Source organism: Haemorhous mexicanus, chromosome 1, assembly GCF_027477595.1.
Source record: "Haemorhous mexicanus isolate bHaeMex1 chromosome 1, bHaeMex1.pri, whole genome shotgun sequence".
Lineage (NCBI taxonomy): Eukaryota > Metazoa > Chordata > Aves > Passeriformes > Fringillidae > Haemorhous > Haemorhous mexicanus.
In genome coordinates this window covers 6,471,180-6,492,481 of record NC_082341.1, presented here as the reverse complement: position 1 = coordinate 6,492,481, position 21,302 = coordinate 6,471,180, and the positions used below count along the sequence as shown (strand labels likewise).

The 21,302-nt window shown below is 43.7% G+C and overlaps 1 protein-coding gene and 1 long non-coding RNA gene across 8 annotated transcripts in view; one reads left to right on the top strand and one right to left on the bottom strand.

Moving 5' to 3' along the window:
* The window catches only part of PRKAG2 (protein kinase AMP-activated non-catalytic subunit gamma 2), a 214,294-nt gene that overhangs the window by 146,818 nt on the left and 46,174 nt on the right, over positions 1 to 21,302 (top strand). For 5 of the 7 annotated variants that reach the window (XM_059839248.1, XM_059839266.1, XM_059839257.1 and 2 more), the window contains one exon: positions 20,418 to 20,499. In XM_059839248.1, the coding sequence (XP_059695231.1) occupies positions 20,418 to 20,499 (82 nt within the window). Of the gene's footprint in view, positions 1 to 20,046; positions 20,252 to 20,417; positions 20,500 to 21,302 lie in introns of those variants that run through there. The other 2 variants (XM_059839302.1, XM_059839293.1) reach the window with 2 other exon arrangements.
* Positions 1,811 to 20,173, bottom strand: LOC132323742 (uncharacterized). Its single transcript, XR_009485427.1, has 3 exons — positions 20,036 to 20,173; positions 3,887 to 4,017; positions 1,811 to 2,013 (listed from the first exon to the last, which is right to left on the bottom strand). It is a non-coding gene; the product is annotated as an uncharacterized LOC132323742 (long non-coding RNA).

Sequence of the window (21,302 nt, the reverse complement as noted above, 5' to 3'; positions counted from 1 at the left end):
CCAGGGCATTTATCCAGCCTCCCACACAGCAGAGGTGTCTTCATGAGAGGCTTTCTTCAGTTCCTGGTAGTGCATGAACTCAGCAGTTCCTGGGAGCACATGAATTCCAGCCTCTGATATTCTCCAGCACTGCACAGCTCTGTGCCTCTTCCCCCTCCCTTGGCCAGCCTGAGCCTCAGGGGCATCACTCTCCTTTTCTTTCTCCTCTGCCTTTTTGCCCCCTTTTCTTTTGTGTTAATTCCTTTGCATTACCTGTATCATTCCATTCCTCTGACTCATGGAACCAGCAGACTGTGATCTGTCACCTGAGTAAACCACCCTGCATCTGTCTTGCCCAGCTTTTCTTCCTTTTTCCCCCTCCAAAATATAAAATTTTCAACATTTTTTGTATCTAGAAATCCAGAACTGTAAAGGCCATACAGGTTCATGAGGTCAATTGCTCTGTTGAGCAGCTCTGAGTTCTCTTTCATTCCAGTTCCCAGTAATTTATTTAAAAGCAGGAAGTTTCCTCCCACTCACCCATGGGAAAGCTGCTCCAGGATCTGAACACAGCAACTCAGCAACCCCAAAGCCCTTTTGCTTTTGTGTGAGGTACCTCCAGCAGCAGCAGCTGTTGTGGTGCTGAAAGCATTTGGGTCCTGGATCAGAGCTCATCTGCTACTTCCAAGCTGTTCACACACATCCCACAAAACACCTGTCCTGTTTTGGGGGCCCCTTCTGTAAAGGCCAGGAAATTTCTGATTTTCAACAGAATTTTTTCAGAGGTTAAAACTATTTGTTTTTATAATTAATGGCCTTTTTCATTCATTGTTTGCTACATCCTGTTGTACCAGTAGCCAACCTTTGTTTTTTCAGATCAAGCAAGCCAAACTCTCCCTACAAATTACAGACTTTCTGTTTTTCTGCTATGCAAAAGTAAATAATTGAAATATTAAATAAAATAAGTTCTACATTTATAGTCAGGGAACCAGAGCAGTAACTTTTCTGCAGCCAGCTCACTGCCTTTCCATGGCAGTATATTCTTGGGATGCAGAAATTATTAAACCCAAAGGTTGGTAGGATACAAAAATATTTTGGGTAGGTTTTAGTCAATCAGTCATATTATTTGCATATGAATGTGTTCATCTGTGTTATGCAGCTACAGAAGAGTCTTTTGTACCTGTTAGAATAGAAGTGAGGAAACAGCATAATCTTAGCACATTCCACTGACTGAAAGACTGAAAAGTTTGTTTTGTTTTTGATTATTTGCTGATTCAGACAACATGAAGCTGAGCAGAAGATGCCAGAATAAAGAAACAGAATTCTCAGCAGGTTTTTATGAACAGTTGTGGTTGTGTATATGTACAAGAGGGAGTCTGGGGAGTAACTCAGAATGCTGGACTCAGTTCTCTCCTGCTCAGAAGATACAGAAATGTGTGGGATGTGTAGCACCTGATTGTCTGGTACCCTGTGTACTCATTTATGTCTGAGAGCAGTGAGTGTGCAGGGCTGCCAGTGAATCATTAGGGTTTTGGTTTACTTGGCAATAAATGTCAGCAGCCACAGAGCAGTGAGGAGCAAAGCTCTGGGTGTTTAATTTTCAACAGAGGCTGAAAAGAGAGATTAGATTTGCCATTCTCTTCTAGGAGAAACTGTTAGAGAAAAAGCTGAGTTCCTGCAGAAGGACATGAATCTGAAGCTGATGAATGTTCTCTCAGCACTGTCATGTATTTTGATCCCTGCAAATTATTGACCCAACATTCCTTTGCAAATACAACAGCACTATACAAACATTCTTGACTCGAGTACTGTATTTCAAACATTTCATTTATTCTGAGCTGTGTGTTAATAAATACATCATTTCACAATCATGTGCCATAAACAAATCTGTGAGAGGAAAACTCAATTTCTTCTTTACTTACATCACTATTTGGTGGCAGAACAATTTCAGTTATTTTTGAAACACACTCTAAATTTTCTGATAAATGCTGTTAGGTGATCAGTTCAATGATATGGAATCTTCTATGCTGACATCTGAAATGAGAAGTTGACTCTTATCTACAGGGTTCTGTCAACTTAAATCTCATTTACTTATTACATTGCTTAACTGATAATGATAATGTGTGAGACCCCAGAACTATTCTAAATGAATCATGATTGCTATATATATTGCAGTAGGAAAGAGGAAGCCTTGGACCCAGACCTGGAAATATTATTAAAATGGAAAAAAAAAAAAAAAACCCAAACCAGAAGAACAGATGACTCTAGGAAGATATACAGCATCAGGACTTATAATTAATCTTATCCCATTTTTATAATTAATGGCATTTGAAGCTGGTTCTGAAATTGTTTTTGACCTGAGACTCGGGTGCAGAATGGTTAAATCTGCTCAGTAAGAGAGAAGACATGGAGGGAAGAATACAAATACTTATTTCCCAGCAGATGTAGCCAAAACCTTTCATGTTTTAGTAGCACTTCCAACAGTGAGTACTTTCATGTGATTTTTAACACTTTGGTTCTGGGGAGGGGAATAAATAGTGGGAGACAGTTCCTGAAAGAGGGCGACCCTCCTTCAGCAAGTATCATCTCAACACAGTACACAAAGCTGAGCAATTATCCTGATGCTAAATGGGTGTCTGTGGTAATCACCAAGGCTTGGATTTATCCCACCTAACTTTAGAAACCTTTCTGAGCTGCTTAAGCTGGGAGTGCAGAAGCTCCAGTTGTGTCTGCATCCCCCAGAGAGGAGCTTGCAGGGGATGAATCCAATCCCAGGGGGCTGAGGAGCCTCTGGGGCTGACTGGGGAGGAAGGGCTTGGCTCCAGGTGCTGCATTTCTGATCCAGGCACTGTCAGGTGCCCAAAGCTGGAGCTGCTGAGCTGTCACACACCACTGCAGCAGCTCTGCCAGCCTCTCCCCTGCATGTGGAGGTGTTCCTGGTGGCTGAGTTTGAAGGTTATAATGAGAGATGCAGCTGATAAGAGATCAAAGCTGTGCCTAAAGATTACTGTGTGCTGCATTAAACAGCAAAGGAGCAATTTGATTTCTCACAATGCACTTCACTATTCTGTACTTTGGCCTTGTCTTGTTTGGATGGTGTAACCTTCAAGCAGTAAGTGGTAAATGATAACTCTTCTCTAGTGTGACATCAGGAACCATGATAGAAGTGCAGAGAGGTTGCAAATTCAGTACCAAACCTGTTTGCCCTGTTTCCACCTTGTCTGCATTTTGAAGTGGAATGTGGTACAATGGGCATTATGTGCCTGTATCCTTTTCTTTCACCCTTTCTTCCTCTGATGCATAAGGCACTGTGAAAACAGCACTACTCTCTGCAAACACAAGCATTTCTGTGCTACCTCATCTCCTGGTTTCCCCTTTCCCAGCATGAGAGGAGCCCAGACCAGAAGGTGCTGGCTCCAGACTGGAGAGGTCTCTTTGGGTGCAAAACAAGGCTGGGGCTTCCTCTGCTCACAAGAAGTGACAAAGGCAGAACATGCCTACAAATGGTCCTTTCTGTGTGATTGTGTGTGAGCCACTGTCCTCCAAAGAACTTCCAAGCCAAGTAATTTCCCAGAATGTTCTTGACAAGAGGAGAAGTCAGCCAGGAGGCAGTCAGAGCTTGTGTGAGTGAATCCTGGTAAGACAGAGCACACAGAAGGGAGTCTGGGCTGTATTCATTTTGCACAGTCCTTGCTGCTCCAGCATATGGGAGAGGAGAGATGTAATGTACAGCTGGGACTCTCTTCCAGCCCTGGATAAAAGGGAGAAACCAGATTGTTCCTGCAGCTACTCACTTGTTCAACAGTAGCACTTCCCTGCAAAGCTATTCATGCTGTTTCTTAGCCAAAATGTAGTAAACTCCAAAACAGGGCTGTTAACTTGTTCAGAGTGAGAGAGAGGCACTTACATCACTCCCTGTGCTGGCAAGGAGCCTGGGAAGCAGGATGTGTGCAGCAGGTCCTTTGGTTTGGCTCTCTCCAAAAAGCCATACCACCTAGAGAGCTCCATAATCTGCTGGGTGAGTCAAGAGAGTGAAACCTGATGAGGAGAACAGAGAAGGGTTCTTTGATTCTGAGATGGTCAAAAAAAGAAAATAAAAAACAAACAAACAAACAAACAAACAACCCCAACAAAACAAAACAAAAAAAAAAAAAGTACAGGCTGGGGAAAAAAAGGAATCCAGTTTTCCAGTGTATCAGAACTCCTTATTTCAGTATTTGTGTGGTTTAAGGCAGGGGATGAGAGTGCCAGGACATTACTGTGATTCACACCACAGTAAACTGATCACCAAAATTAGAGCCCCAAAGGCTGTCATTTACCAGGGACAAAGCTCTGGCAGTGCTGCTGTGTCCAGGCTCCTTTTAAAGGCTTTAATAGCAGCACCCCTGGGAGGTGATTGTGTTCCCTAAGAGATCCCAGGAGCTGTAACAAGCTATCCTGGTTTAATCCTTTTTCCCTGTGGGAGCTGTTGCTATCCATGTGAAAACGTGTTTAAATTTAAAATATTTCTCCAATAGTGGGCACACAACTAATTAGTTGCAAACCTAGTAAAGTAATCACTCTGTGATAAACCCTACAACAATTACAAAAATACTGCTGGGAAAATGTTTGATTTGATTTCAGTCCCCTTTGACAGAGCATGATGGTGCCTCTGAATCAAATCAAATCAAAGTTCACAGGAGAATTATTTAATATGATTGGAAAGCCCATAGTGAGGTTTAGTGGGACATACAGAATAAATGAAGCTGAACTTTACAAAAACAGAAAGCTTCAGCTATATCACACTACTTTTTAATCACAGCTCCCATTTTATTAATATTCTGTTTCCTCACTCCACTTTCTCCCTATTAGTCATATCTTTTGTATCCCATTGGGTGTTTTTCTCCCATTTTAGTATTTAAAATATGCAAAAAGCATCTTGCTATCCATTTTACATTGGTTAATTTGTTGGATTTTTTTTTTTTAAGCTACTTACTGGTTTTAAAAGAAAAAATGTTCAACCACAACCTCCTGAACCATTGGTGTCCTCACATATTTGTATTCTGGTTGCAGTGTCCAGATTTGTGCAATCAATCTTACAATGCAGAGAAATATTTTTTGCATAAAGATGATTTTTTCTGCCCTAAGGAAATGTGTGTCTGTGTCAATTTGTGCCTTTTTCTGCAGCTACAGAAATAATTTAATCAACTATCTGTGGGTTCACTCAGTGGAGAATTTATTTTAAGGACATGAAATCCTACAATTCCTGTTCCTCCTAGTCCTAGATCAAAAGGAGGAAGGCAAGGTGGAAAGGATAAATAGCCAGAATGTTGAGTCCAATCAATTCCCAGCTGCTTTGACAGCTCTCATAAGGCTTTAAGTAGCTAAGGCAATTAAAACTAGAGCATCTCTGGGGCTTTTTTAAGATATTCATTGGTACTGAAATCATGACCCTAGCACCCTGAAGAGAGTTAGTAGCTTAAACCTAAATTACTTTTATCACCCTAAATCCTGCCCTATGCAAGGTATAAAAAGGCTAAACCTAAGGATCTGGCCTGGTGTGTCTGTATAAATAGATATCTTTTGGTTAAGTACCATGTCTGTATAAATAGATATCTTTTGGTTAAGTACCATGTCTGTATAAATAGATATCTTTTGGTTGAGTACCATGTCTGTATAAATAGATATCTTTTGGTTAAGTACCATGTCTGTATAAATAGATATCTTTTGGTTAAGTACCATGGCTGTATAAATAGATATCTTTTGGTTGAGTACCATGGCTGTATAAATAGATATCTTTTGGTTAAGTACCATGTCTGTATAAATAGATATCTTTTGGTTGAGTACCATGGTTGTATAAATAGATATCTTTTGGTTAAGTACCATGGCTGTATAAATAGATATCTTTTGGTTGAGTACCATGTCTGTATAAATAGATCTCTTTTGGTTAAGTACCATGTCTGTATAAATAGATATCTTTTGGTTAAGTACCATGTCTGTATAAATAGATATCTTTTGGTTGAGTACCATGGCTGTATAAATAGATATCTTTTGGTTGAGTACCATGGCTGTATAAATAGATCTCATTTGGTTGAGTACCATGTCTGTATAAATAGATATCTTTTGGTTGAGTACCATGGCTGTATAAATAGATATCTTTTGGTTGAGTACCATGGCTGTATAAATAGATATCTTTTGGTTAAGTACCATGATGTAAGAGGGTGCTGGAGGGACAGCCTCATTTTACCCATTGAACTGATTTCTCATGGCATGGTTTAACTTGAATTTTAGACTTGTTAATTTAATAAGCATCCTGTTACTCTGCCTAGAATATCAGAACTTCTGGTAGGAGTAACCTCCATCAGTGATTAGAAGCCAGATGCCTACTCTGTGATTTAACACAAAGCTGCAGTTTCATGCAGGGTCACTGACAGTTTCTTCCCAGCTGAATCTGGACAGTTTTGGAACAGTAAAATTATTCACCATCAGGGCTGTTTATTCACAGATTATGGGGATTATAGAGCAAAGCTTTCCCATGAGAATGGAGGAGAGATAAACAGCTTTGAACCTGTTTGGTTGCACTTTTCCTGCTTCTGGATTGGACTAGAGGCAAAGTGACATAAGAATAAGGAGAAAATTATATGGAAGGGAACTCTTAGAATTCCTAGCCATCTTCATCTCTCTTAACCCAGTTTTGTCTATATTTTATTTTTAGATACACTGTCTTTAATGGCCAGCAGGGCTTTAAAGAATGTGAAAGGCTGGTTGATACCAGGAGGAAATTTTCTGTGTAAAGCAGTCAAATTGCTTTCTCACTTCCTCTCAACATTCCCCAATCCCTTTCTCTGACTGGATGAAATAAACTGGTGAAATTGGAAGAAATAAAAAGGGGCATCCCAAAAAGGACTCACTGCTTCTTTCTCTCAGCTTTCACATTTTATAGTGTCACTACCTGCTTGTGCAAGAAGAGAACAATACAGCTCTTTAAAAATGCAGCTGGTTGTTGTGGTTTGGGTTTTTTTTTTTTTTCTTTTAAGATTACAATCGAGCAAGTTTGGCCATTTGAAAGTCAGCTGCATGGGCTGCTGAGTCAGAGGAGGACTAGATACCATCTTGGCAGCAGCCTGGAAAAATGTTTCCATTGTGCTGGTGAAATGAATGCAAAATATTTATTCTTTGAGCCTGTTCACAACAGCAGCTCAGTTCTCAGCTGGAACCGAGGGTGGGGCCATGTGGAAGACATTTATAGGAAGACAATAATGATTTGTACAGGGCCCAAGGTGTACATAATCTTATTTTATGATTAACAAAGGACAAGGCTCCAACCATATGGAACTCATAAGCTGAAGTGTAAAGCAGTGAAGTAATCAACAGAGAATGAAAGAGAAAAAGTAATGGAGGCAGAAGGTTAGCAAAAGAAAGGGAGGGAGCAGAATTCAGCAGGGAAGGGATTACTTTAGCCTTTTTGCATATTTAGGGTTACAGTAAAATGCCAGTGCTAAGGTTAATACCTTGGACTTTTGAAATTTTGATCTATCATGCTTTTTCACTTACAACTGCACAAATCAGGTCATCAGTGGTATGTGGAGAATCTTCTTCCTTGTACCTCTGAACAGAAAGTTACCAACTGCTATTTTGTGGTATATGAGCACATATGATTCAAGCAGAAAAATAAACATGCTTTTTGCCCTGGGGACCTTATTGTCCAAGAGCCTGATCTAGCAAAACCGGCCAGGCAAATTCTAAAACTGTAAGAAAGCCTGGGCTTAAGCAGGGTTGTTCCCAAACACTACTTCCAGTGCATGCTTGCAGAAGAGGTTCTGAGTGTAGCCATAACAGAGTCAGCAATGACAGAAGGCTCTGAGGAAAGGTAACCTGAAGGTTACAGCCCTGGGTTTGGTGGGGGTTGCTATGTTTTTATGCTGCTGAATTTCAGGTGCTGCTTTGTTCTGGCTGATGTCAGTGTGGTGATGGCCTTGATCCAGGAAAACACTTAAATGTGTGGCTGGATTTAAGCACAGTGGTAGCTCTGTTGGAGTCAACAGTACAGGAGCACTTAAAGCTCTGTGTGTGTCAAGGCACTTTGCTGGATCAGGGTCTTTGTGCAATTTTTATGGTCTATTAAAATATTTTGGAATGACAACAGCAGGTACTGAATATGAGAAAGGAAGCTGAAGGACAGAGAATAAAAAAAGAGTTAAAGAAAACAGAGGAGAGAGGAGAGGAGAGGAGAGGAGAGGAGAGGAGAGGAGAGGAGAGGAGAGGAGAGGAGAGGAGAGGAGAGGAGAGGAGAGGAGAGGAGAGGAGAGGAGAGGAGAGGAGAGGAGAGGAGAGGAGAGGAGAGGAGAGGAGAGGAGAGGAGAGGAGAGGAGAGGAGAGGAGAGGAGAGGAGAGGAGAGGAGAGGAGAGGAGAGGAGAGGAGAGGAGAGGAGAGGAGAGGAGAGGAGAGGAGAGGAGAGGAGAGGAGAGGAGAGGAGAGGAGAGGAGAGGAGAGGAGAGGAGAGGAGAGGAGAGGAGAGGAGAGGAGAGGAGAGGAGAGGAGAGGAGAGGAGAGGAGAGGAGAGGAGAGGAGAGGAGAGGAGAGGAGAGGAGAGGAGAGGAGAGGAGAGGAGAGGAGAGGAGAGGAGAGGAGAGGAGAGGCTCTTGATGACAATGGAAAATTGCTGCTGAGTGAGTGGCAGGGAGAGCAGCAGCTGGAAGGTTGCTCTCTGCCTGCTGTTGTGTGTCTGGCATTTCTTTAGGTGTCAGGATTGTATTTACTTGGAAACATTCACGGTGTGTCCTACCTGGGTATGGAGCTCCTTGTGTACACTGGAACAGCTACTGATGCAGACATGGTTTATGAGAGGGGACACCTGACCCCCTTCCCACCCCTTTCCCTGGAGCCTGCCAGAAACAAAAGCAAATCCCAACAGGCATCCTGCACACAGCAACAGGACACTGCCAAAGCTGGTCTCTCAGCTGAATCCACTGTGAGGAATACAGAATCACAGAATCATTCAGGCTGGAAAAGACCTCAGAGATCATGGATCTTTCACTGATACTGAGTGCCACATCCAGTCAGTTCTTGGACACCTCCAGGGATGGTGACTCTGCCACCTCCTGGGGCCTCCATTCCAATGTTTAACAACCATTACCATGAAGAAATTCCTCCTGCTGTCTAAACTGAAACTCCTCTCATGCACCTTGAGGCTATGGCCTCTTGTCCTGTCACTGCTGCCTGGGAGCAGAGCCTGACCCCAGCTGGCTGCACCCCCTGGCAGGAGCTGTAGGGAGTGAGGAGGTCTCCCCTGGAGCCTCCTTTCTCCAGGCTGAACACCCTCAGCTCCCTCAGCTGCTGCTAACAGAATTCACTCCCCAGACCTTTCTCCAGATCTCTTGCCCTTCTCTGGACATGCCCCAGCCCCTCAAGGTCTTTCTTGTGAGGGGCTCAGAACTGGACACAGCACCTGAGGTGTGACCTCAGCTGTGCTGACCACAGAGGGACAATCATTTCTCTCATTGCTGGCACACAACTCTTGATAGAAAATCACTGCCACTGAAAATGCACAACTTTCTTTCCTGGAGTGTGCCATGAGGCCATGGCTGTGCTACAATATGAACTGGTCATTAAGCAGTTGCTCCCATCATCAAAGATTTTATGGGTACAGAGGTTACACTATGAAGATATAGATGCTTTTTTTTTTTTTTCCCTCATCCCCTCGAGGATTTGGCTGTTGCTATTTCAGGTAAAAAATAATGGAATTCAATGCATGTTTTAGTTGAAGAGTCATTAAGGAAAGCAAGAGTTTGAAAAGGAGAAAAATAGTGCCAGTAGCTGATCAGAGACCCCTGACTATCTGCCCCATCAGAGATCACTTGTGCAGCCCTAAGTCACTTGGTCTCTCAGTGCCTCAGTTTCCCCTTTGTAAAAAAATGGGGCTACACTGCTCTAAGTCAGAAATGTTATAGTGATAAATACATCAAAAAGTTCTACATAACTCAGATATTTTTTTGAACAGGAGCTGCAAGTGGCTTAAGATAAGCTGACCATAGATAGAATCTGTTGTGTTTAAAGTTTGTAGCAGCAGGCTTTCATGCTGCAGGCTGTACTGTGGCCAGGAAGCTCTCGTGTTTTCAGAGCACATCAAGATTTACTCAAAAGATCACTGTGAAGTCAGCTGCTCTTCTGAGCCCCAGGGAGGCATGTCAAGAAATAATTTCAGCTCTTCTCAGACATTTCACTACAGACTCAATCTGCATCTCAGGTTAGGTGCAGTGAACCCAGCATTTGCCATTTCCACACTGAAGGCACCCAGTGCCCATGAATGAACCTTTGTATCTGCATCTCCAGCAGCTCTGCAGGGACATGAGAGTGGGGGCTGGCTTGCTGGAGAGGTACCCCTGGTGCTTAGTGTGGAAATAATTCCAATTTTTTTTTCAGTTCCACTTCCTGGAATACAGGGAAAAGCCTTAGCACTATTTGCATGTCCCTTTATGATCTTGTTTGTGGCCATGAAACATTGAGCTCATGTGCTTGATAGGCTTCTTGCTCAGCACAGCCCTTGTTCCAGTCCTTCCAGAGGGTGGCAAACCACAGAAGCAGCACTGAGCACAATCCACAGTGTACCTGGAACGAGGCAAGGATGCAGCTAAGAGGCTGTGAAAAGGGCAAACAAGCATGGCAGAAGGAAGGTATCCATTGCATGGTGCTGTCATTGCAGATTTCTTTTGTGCATAGCAATAAAAAAAAAGGAAGCAGCACACAACAAGGCCTGGAGTGATCAGCAGTACATCTGGAATGAATTCAGGAAGAGGGCTAGGTTCCTCAAGCTATGCCATCCGAAAAACAGCTTTTAGTCAAAAATTAATTTACTTGGAGATTACAGGTCAACCGTAGTCTCTGTGCTGAAGGAGGTTTATTAATATATTGGTTTGTTTGTGCATAATTGCAGCTACTGTGAGATGACAGCCTCACAAGCCTGAGTGGGGGCCCTGGTGGCACTCATGCCTCCAGTTTGTCAGCTCTGGGGTGGGCTTGAAATCTAATGCAAACACACAAGCCCCAAGTGCTACAAGGAAGTTCTCCTGGGTGTTCAAAGTCCTCCTGGAGCTGCAGTGAAAAAAGCCATCGTTATCTTTGCCTGCCTCTTTGAGAGAGCTCCCAAAAGCTCCTTCTGGAGCCCTCCTGGGACCCTCATGTGATGAGCACAGCAGAGAGTGGCCACCTGCAGCAGCTGCTCTTTTCTGTTTGGCTGCAGTTACTGCACCTTGTGCCACACAGGAGGTGTTTGTCCAGCCCAGGTTTATGCCAATGTCTCAAAGTTTTATTGAGGTTGTGGCTGACTCAGCTCTGAGCTGAAGGTTGTCTGAGTTTCTCAGAAAACCACCTTTGTAACTCTGCCCTACATCTGATGCCCTGGTTTGACAGAGCTGATTTCAGCCTCTCAGAATTGCTGATGGTTGTGGGAATGGCAGGCTGGGAGAGCTGGACCTGCTCAGGGTGGACAGGAGAGAGCTTCAGGGAGACCTTAGAGCACCTGCAGGTGCCTTAAGGGGCTACAAGAAAGCTGGAGAGAGACTCTTCACAATGGCATGTAGGGATTGGGCAGGGGGACATGGCCTTGAGCTGAAGGAGGGAAGATTTAGAATAGATTTTAGGAAGAATTTATTATTTTAAGGGTGGTGAGGCACTGGGCTTGAAGCTGTGGACTCCCCATCTCTGGAAGTGCTCAAGGATGGGGCTCTGAGCCAAGCTGGTCTAGTGGAAAGTGTCTCTGACCAGGGCAGGGGGTTGGAATAAAATGATCTTTAAGGTCCCTTCCGACCCAAACCATTCTGTGATTCCAAAATTACATTTTGATGATAGACTACAATTAGGTTACTAGAATTTAGTGATGTTTATTCAAGCCTTAAGTGTAGTATCAACTAATTTCAGGCTTTTTTAGGGGAAACATGTTTCATTCAAGTTTAAAAAATATCACTGAAAGCTGGTGTAATAAGTGTTCACTCAGTGAAGTCACTACTCATGACAGAGCTTTGAAATACAACACTGAGATGAAGAAAGCAAAATGGTCGATAGTAAATGTGTTTATTTAAATCAGATTTGGCTCTGAGTATTTTTTTTTTCATTTGTTATTCTCAGTGGCCTCGGTTCTGCAGATTACTCATCAGTACTCTGGCCTCAATCCAGCTAAAGTACTTAAGTAAGTGCATAACTTTAACTAACATGAATAATCCTGCACTCAGTGCCAGCAAATGAAGACACACATCCATGTGGGCTCACTTTCTTCTTTCCCATTCACTTCAAATTAGTGAATGTTTACCTGTGTTTTACCATTAGTAGTATCTTAATCTGTTCTGTTTGCTTTTTTTTTTTTTAATGTACATTTTTCACAAGAAAATATCCACTATGATCATGCTTAGGACCTGATTGCTGCAGCTCTCTGCAGCAATAAATCCCTCTTGCTCTTAACTGAGCCCCTGAGTGTGATGAGAGGTTGGTCCCAAGGAGCACTCCAGCATATGTCTAAAAACAGCTGAAGTATGTCTTTTTGATCATATACAATAACAAATATTTAAGACAAGAACACTTAAAAACTCTGGAAGAGATTAAAACTAAGTGGCATCCTGTGTTTGCAGTCAGGTAGAACACTTGTAACATCTGTACTCACAACAAACTCAGGTTAGCTCCTCACAAGTCCTTGACTTCTTTGAAAGTTCTTCAAAAGGACAGAATTTAAACTGTGTGGCTGTTTGATTAATAACGTGTCACACTGATAATTGTGATTTGGACTCCACCTATACTCAGCATGAGTAATCTGAGGAAGGAATGTTGGCCACAAGGGCTTGTCTAGAGAATGCCTCTGATATTCTTGACTCTAAACTCTACCTTATCTGAGTAGCAGAGTGATACAGGATCAGACACAGCTACAGATTAGAGGTTATGTAAACAAATCCTGCTTCTTTCCTGCTCCTGCCTTGATTTCTCTCTAGGAGTTTAGCTTGGGATCTTGTCTATTCCTTCATATTTTACTTTGAAGTTTCTTTCTCAGAAGTGCTTAATTCTTCTCTCACTGGGACCATTTTTCTTTGCCTTAAACCGAGGAGCTGGAGGACACTGTGTGCAACACAGGTTCTTTGGTTCTGTGTGTTAGATGAAAGGAAGTTCTGGAAATCTATTCTGTCTCACAATGAAGTCAGGAACAAAACTCACTGGGATTAAACTTCAAGTTCATTTCCATACAGAAATATTTAGGAAGGGCTCAACAGTAAAAATGTGAAACCTCTCTGCACGTTTGTTTCATGTATCTCCAGAGTAAGCAGATTCCAACATTCAGTATTGCAGTGAGGATTTAGTAGAAATGGAGATTGTTCATTTTGTCATCTTTCCTAGTGCAGCATGCACTCCATTTTTCTTTTTCTTTATTTTTTTTCCTTTTTTTTCCCTTTGGTTTGATTTTAGGGGTTTTTGGTTTAGTTTTTGTCTTGTTTTGGGGTTTTTTGGGGGGTTTTGTTTTTTGTTTGTTTGTTTTTAAATTTTTGTTATTTATTTAAGTTTTGGCTAAAATTGATTGTTGTTGCATTTATGTTATCCATTTGACCTACCAAAGATCCCCAACTGCTTATCACTAATAATTAACTCTGTAAAGCCATTAATATCATAGCTGTTATGTGGGAGGATACCTGTAGCAAGAGGCTGGTTGCTAGTTATAAAATGTAAAAGCAATATACACTTGTTCTGTATTTATGCCACAAGCCTCCTGCTTACACCACTGGGACAGTCATATTCTGATGAGATTGGGATGAAGTAAAAAAATCCTTCCAGGGTAGAGTTCTTATCCTGGCAAGCTCTGTCTGACTGGAAATACATTTAAAATTGTTATTCCCTGACTTTCATACCTGCTGTGGGACAGTTGTGTCCCTAATTCATCAGCTTAGGGACAGAGCACCCAGCTGAACCCAGTAAGGACTCCCTGGGGAACACTGTCACTGCCAGGCTGGTTTATGGGGCTTGGTTATTCTGTTCTAAACAAACTGTAAAGTCTGAGCTGCCACCACCTTCATTTACACATGCCAGGCACAGATGTGATTATAGCATTTGGTATTTCAAAAGCCTTTTAAGACTAAAGCAATTTTTATCCCATTCCTTCTGGATATGGGAAATAAAAACTCCAGTCCAGTGTTTTGTATGAGGCATCTCCTTCCTTACTGGTTTGTTTGGTGCTTGGAGCAGTTTCCTCAGAGTAAAGGGTAGAAATTACAGTTCCTGCCCAGCTGCTCTGGTCACCCTGAGGGTTTGAGGTTTTTGAGGTAAGACCAGAACTGTGTCCTCAAACACCCTCAGGGACTGCCACCCTGCCAGCCTTGCAGCACACAGGTGGCACTTTCAGATACAGAAGGGATCCAAGCTGGGATCCTGACCTCAGCCTCAGTGATTCCAGTGTTCTCAGCTGTCCCAAATCCACCATATCAGTTACCACACTCTAGCAAAAAACAAGCAGCAGTTTAATTTACAGTTTAACCAGCAGATGAAACCTATTTTTTTTTCTTTTCCTGGTAACTAGTCCTTTTCACAAACCAGGCTAAATTAAACCAAAATTAAAGAGGAAGTGTTCTAAATTAATTTTACACAGATTGCAAGAGAATAAATGTAAAAAATGTAAGTTGTTCTTTGACAGCTCATCAGGAGAAGAGTTGTTAACTACTTCAGTTGTGTAGAACTGTAATTGTAGTAGGGAGCAGTAGCAAATGGTGGGAAAATTACCATTCCTAGTTTACTCTTGCATTCAAAATGGCTTTGCCTTGATTTGCATTTAGATGGGAATTCCTTCTGTTGCTCTTCAATCCATTAGGTTTTATAAGGTAAGTGGCCTTTTTTTTTTCCTGAAGTGCTGGGAAGGGCATTCAGTTGTACTGCTGAGCTGTGCAGGTGGCATCCCAGCATATCCATATTCAAGCCATCAGGGAAGAGAAAGGGCAGCCTTGAATTTACCTGGAAATGCCTATTTTTAAATAAAGCACAGGTAACATTTTTGTTGCAATGCCTAAGTCTGCTCCACACAGACTTGTGATTTGCAGCAGGATTTCTTTTTTTAGGTTATTCTTTCTATTCCTCCCCAGTCACCAAAGACTAATAAGTAATCTTTATTATTACTCTGACAATATTTGTTTTAGAATATTTCTATTTCAGAATTAAGGCTACTTGTTTGAAGGGAGGGGGAAAATAAAGTTTACATTTGTATAGATGGTTTGTAAACTGGGTTTTGTACATAACATACATACAAAGAATTCTCATTGAATTACCATACTAAGACTATATATATTTTTCCAAAGATTGGACAAAAATAGAAACAAGCCTGGAAGGAACATTAAAAATTCATTTCCCCCCATCAACACAATCAACTATATGGAAATAATAATGAACAAATTGGGTTTTTTTTAATCCACTGCTAAAAACTTCCTGTGATGGAGATTTTAGTTTTTTTCAGCAAAACATGCTGGTGCTTCACTTCTGTTACACTCAGAAACTTCTCCCAAAGTCCAACCTAAGAATTCTTTAAAGCCTAAGTAGAAAACTTCTCATCCCATAACCAGTGGACCCAGAAGAGTTGATCACTTTTCTTCTTGCAAAAACACACCGTGTTTGGGGGCTGTTGAGGTATTTTCCTTCAGTCTTCTTTTTCTGGTGTTGTGGGTTTTTTTGGTTTTTTTTTTTTTGGGGGGGTGGGTTGTTTATTCTTTGGGTTTTTGGTTTGGTTTTTTTTTTTTTTTTTTTTTTTTTTTTAGTTTGGTTTATTTGGGGAGGGGAGTTGTTGGTTTTGTGTGGGTTTTTTGTTTGGTTTTTTTTTTTTTCCTTTTTTAGATGAGGAAAGTGGGAAGTTTTCAAGTTCCTCTTTACAGGTCATGTTTTCTGAACATGTAGATCATTGCTGTTACTTTTTTTTAGACTCTTTTAGCTCATTCTTGAGTTTAATCCCTAAAACTGAATGCAGTGTCCCAGCTGGCATCTAACCAGGGAATGTGTAGCACAGATGCTCCATGTCTTACCTATAACACATTTGTAAATAGTGTGATTTTTTTTTTCAAATTTCCAAGAAACTGACATTGTAGTCTCACATTTAGTTTCACTTCCAAGTCTTTTGCTTGCATGGCTGCTGGAAGTCCATCCTTTCCCACTTTATTTTTGCATTGATTATTGTATAACACACTTTACCTAGCCATATCAAAGTGCTTCCTGTTTTTCAAAGCACTGCAGCAATTCTCAAGATTATTTTAAGTTCTAGGGCTGTCCCTAAAAGAGCAGCTTCTTTTACCATTGAGACACTTTGAGTCATTTGAAAATGTGGTCAGGTTATTCATTATTTCTTCCTTGAGTCATCAGTGGAAACACTGAGTGATGTTAGACAGAACACAGACCTCTGTGGAGCCCTCTCTTAAACACTTCCAGTGAGATAAAGCAATCTTAGTGCCTTCCTTGAGAATTTTGTTGTGACCTTCAGCAGTTGTTTCACCCAGACAATCTGGGTGAATCATTAGAGAGGCTGAGAATACTTTGGCTTTGATTGCACACCTTGACTGTTGCTGATGATCTTTCTTTCCTATATCTGCTTAAAATGTCTCTTACACATTTCAGAATCAAACTTACACCAAAGAGTGTAAGGCAAGATGGCAGGAAACTTTATAAAAAATTATCTTCTGCTGATGTGAATTGTTGTTTACATCCCTGAACCATCCCTATGACTTAAATACTTTGCAGGTGCTTATGAAAAGGATGGGATTCCTTCAGTAGGAGACAAGACTGAAAGGACTCCTAGATTATCAAAGAAAAGAAATGCAGATTATCAGATAAGCTTTAATGTATTCATTCTAAGTGCATCTATAATTTACAGGACTGATTTTACTTCCACAGAGTATTAGTCACTTCTCAGTCCCTTTTACCCTAGGAAGCTAAAGAAAAGCCAGAGACAAAGTAAGCAGTTACCTATTAAAATTTACATTCCAGCCTTCCCAGAAATCCTAAAATCTCTTTTGTTTACATCTACGTTTTGTGGCTTTTGCTGTTGTATCAACCATGAATTTTTACTTTGTGTCTACAAAGATTGATGCTGTATTAAGGTCGTGTTGTAGGTCCATGTTTTTTGGCATAAATAATGTTCCTGTAAAAATGTGGCAAAGAAATTGTACTCAGGCAGTTTTGGGTTTGTGCATATTTCTCTTCTAAACTTTTTTCTCTAGCATTTATGTCACCTGGCAATATTTAGGGTACAAGTGTGTCCTGTTCTGTCACAGTGGTGTCTCAAACAGTTAAATTGGGTTACCTGACACACTCTGACAGCAAACTTTTGAAGCATAATTTGGATAAATCCCTTGGTTAGTGTTCAGGGAAACCTTCTGTAGCAATAGAACAAACAAAAAAATAGTCACAAAAAACAGGTAGGAAACATTACAAGATTTAATACCACCCTATTGGAAATTACAGCTCTTTTTAAATAAATATTTTTTTCTTTAGCCAGTAATCCTGCTGTAAAATGACAGAATGAGTTTTTAGAGAGTCAATACTACTAAAAATATCTTTTAATTTGTCTAATCCTGTCCACAATGAACAGGATGGCGTTTTGACCATGATTTAGGCTGACCTAAGAGTGGGTTGTTCCCAGAAGGTGTGGTCCCACTGTCACTCCTGCCCTGAACAATTCATGAGCCAGTGCTGATACAACTGAACAGTGAGTTGGATCAGGAGCTGATCTGGATAAAGCCCAATCTTTTCTTTTAGTCCCTTTGGTTTTCAGCTGCATCAGTTTCCTGTTCTGACTCACTGTGTTGCCCACAAGCCAAGAGGAGCCAGAATGCAAAGCGAGGAGCAAAAGGAACGCCATGATCAGCAGCTTGTTCCAAAATTGGTTTAAACAAATCCTGAGACTGCAGGCACACTGAAGGATGGGGTTTCAGCCTTTAGTTCTCCATTTCCTTTGGGTTTCTTTTTTGAGCAGTGTGGATGGTACATGTTTCCATTACAAATCTCTGTCGTATATTAAATTACTGCCTTTTTATTATCCTGAGTTTCTCAGAGTATTCTTGGTGTGGATGTAGGTTCTGCCACTGTAAAACCCTGATCTTGCAGTGAGCTCTGGGGTTGGTAGCATGAAATAAGCTTAACTGACTTCTTATAAACATCTCGTGTTCTGTAGCAGTGAAATTCAATGCACACCTTTCAAGTCTCAGTGTCACTTCCAGCTACAAAAACCTCGGAGTTGTATTTCCTCATGGCTGGTGCTTACTAGATAAATACGGGGAGTAAATTAAAATAAAAAGAAATAAAATCATGGCAGTTATTTCCAACCAGACATGTCATCTTCTTCTCTGCCTTTGATTAAGAAAAGATGTTAAAAACTCCTATCAATATCAAGGTACACGATAAGGAAGATAAATAATTTAGAGCTTTTAAAGCTAGCTCCCAGAAGTAATTAAAACTTCCAAAGCATTTTGATTAGTAGGCTGAAAATATTATAAATTAATATGAACTGCCAATTAATATTGGTATCTCGTGTGACTGGTCAGTTAGAACATTTACTGAAATCCTAGAAGCATCTTAAAAATACACCTATGAATGAAATATTTTAGAGTTTTCTTTTCAAAGGATCTTCACAGTAAAGAAGAACTGGCTATTGTTAACTTCCTCCTATATCCTTAAAAGTGTCCTTAGAAAGAGGTAGCTTGGGAAAAGAAAAAAGCTGTCGACAGCATTTTGTTTCTTGCTTGAAGCTTTGCTGGACTTCAGAAATTACGAGACATCTTTCTGTTTTCCCATAAATTTTGCCTCTCTCCCCCATCAGAGTTTTATTCTCATTATCTTTCATCCTTCCCTACGTTTTATGCACATTACTGTGCTATGCTGCATCTAACAAACCTTCCCTCCTTGAAGGGCTTGCTCAACTTTTGAAGCCTGAGCTTCCCCTTGGGACCACTAGGTTTAAAATATTCCTTGACGACTCCTGTGACTCCTTTGGAGCTCCATCCATGTGTGTCAGCTGCCATTGCCAAAGAAATAATCCGTTTATCCCCTTCTCCAGCATCCGTGTCTGAACCGCTCCTGCTGAGCTTCCTAAGCAGCCAGCGGGGACCTGCGCATTTCAGCTAAGGAAGCCCAGCTAAAGCTTTACCGCACCTCACTGCCAAAATAAATGTAAATGACGAATCTACTTCGAATATTTCCTCATTTCCCTCGCTTCTGCTGTAGCCTGGCTCAGGGGCTCTGATGCGGTAAATCCCATCCCCTGTAATCGGCAGCGTCCCGTGGGGCGAGCCCCGTCCTTCAGTGGCCGCTGCGGGCGGGCAGAGCCCGCCGCTCACCCGGGGGACGCCGACGTTCTAATCTTGAATTGTAACTTAACCTGGAATTGTTTTACATGGAAACCAGCGCGCCCGTGCCCACAGGGGTACCCCGGGATGGAGCGGGTACCCCGGCATAGAGGGCAGCTCGGGACAGAGCGAGTATCCCGAAATAGGGAACGCCCCGGGATAGAGGGTACCCCGGCATGGCGGATACCCCGGAACAGAGGGGGAATCCCGACACAGAAGACATCCCGAGACAGAGCGGGTATCCCGACAGAGGACACCCCGGGATAGAGCGGGTATCCCGGGATTATGGGCACCAGGGGATGGCGGTAGCCAGGATAGAGCGGGTGTCCCGGGATAAAGGGCAACCCGGGGCCGGGATAGCGGCACGGCGCACTGCGGGAGCTCCCGTCACACAGAGGGGAAACCCCCTCGACACCCTTACACCCCCCGGGGCGCAGTGGAACCGTCCGCTTCCCCGCCGCTGCCTCGCAGGTGAACGCGCGGGAGCGTACCAAGCCCCGCTGGCAGGGGGAGCGAAGGGTTTCCCCCGGTCCCCTTTCAGTCGCACCGCTCTAGTCCAGGGCAGCCCGGAGAACAACCGAGGCTGCGGAACGGGCTGCGAGAGGCGACTATCCCGGCAGAGCTCTCAGGGCACTAACCTCCCCCTTCTCCTCCTCCCTTTTCCGCGCGGAAGTGGTAGCTCCCTCCCCCTCCCGCCGCTGACCAACGGGCTCGACTGCAGCAAAATGGAACGTACCAACCCGTCCGCCGGGGGGAGGGGGGAGCGGCGAGGCGTGGCGGGAAGCGCCGTCCTGTGAACGGGCGCCCGGGGAGCCGCTCCCGCCGAGCGGGGAAGAGGCGGCGCCCGCAGGAGGCACGGCCGGGGAGCCGGAGCGCGCCCGGGGGGAGCCTGGCGGTTCACGGGCTGGGGGAGGGCGAGCCTCGGTTCCTCCTCCCGGTTCCTCCCCCCGCGGTGTGTGCGAGCGGCAGCGTGTGCGGAGGCCGAGGGGCAGCTGCCGCCGTCCCGCCTTCCCTCCCCTCCGCCCGCTCCGTGCCGCCACTCCCGACCCGATGCTGCCGCGGGGCCGGTGAGTCCGCGCCTGGATGCTCATCTCCTTCTCCTCTCTTCCCTCCCGCAGGCGGCGGCAGCGGCTCCGGCTCCCTTGCAGCTCCCGGCCGCCTCCGAAGGGATGCTGGAGAAACTAGAGCTCGAAGATGAAGGTAAAAATCCACGGCGGCAGCGGGGGCTGGGGGCGGGCCGGGGACACCCACGCGGCCGGCGGGGTCCGGGCGGGGGCGCGGGCGCGGGGGATCCCCGGCGGGGAGCGCGGGATGCGCCGTGCCCGGGCCGTGTCCTTGCCGGGCGGGTCGCAGCCTCGCCGGCCGCGGAGCCAGCCCGATCCCGCTGCGGAGCTTTTGTCCCGGTGCCGATCCCTGTGCGGCGCCCTTATGCCGGTGCCGCCGCCGGGCCGTGCCCGATCCGCCGCTGCCGCCGGCCGGGTCCCGCTCCGGGGGAGCGTAGCCTTCACGGCACCCCCTCCTCCTCCTCCTCCCCGTAAAAAACCCGTTCTCCTCGAATACGTCTGCGATACCAAATATAGACTTTGAGAGCAGTGATGGAAAGCTCTTACAACTAAAGCTTCCCCTCCTTATGGCAGCACATACATCTGTTCAAAGCGGCCGCTGTACACTGAATTTTCCTTATGTGGCTGCGCTCTGTGGTTGTTCTTTGCTGTGCTCTGAAGGGCTGCAGTTCTCACCGAGTGCGCTGTGCTTTCACAGGGCAACTCCTGGCAAGTTTTTGCCTCTCGCAGGCACTAAACCATGCTGTGGGAAAGCAGCATGGATTTTTTTTTTTTTTTCCCCTCCAATTTGCACCAAGCAGCCACTTCACCTCTGAAAGATCCGTGCTGAGTATCTCGAGCTTTCATTTTCAGAAGGGATTAGCTTAGTGGATGCAAATGTGGACGCATGGCTTAATCTCTGTGCTCAGCATTGTGAAGTGGCTAAGACTTCATGGGATA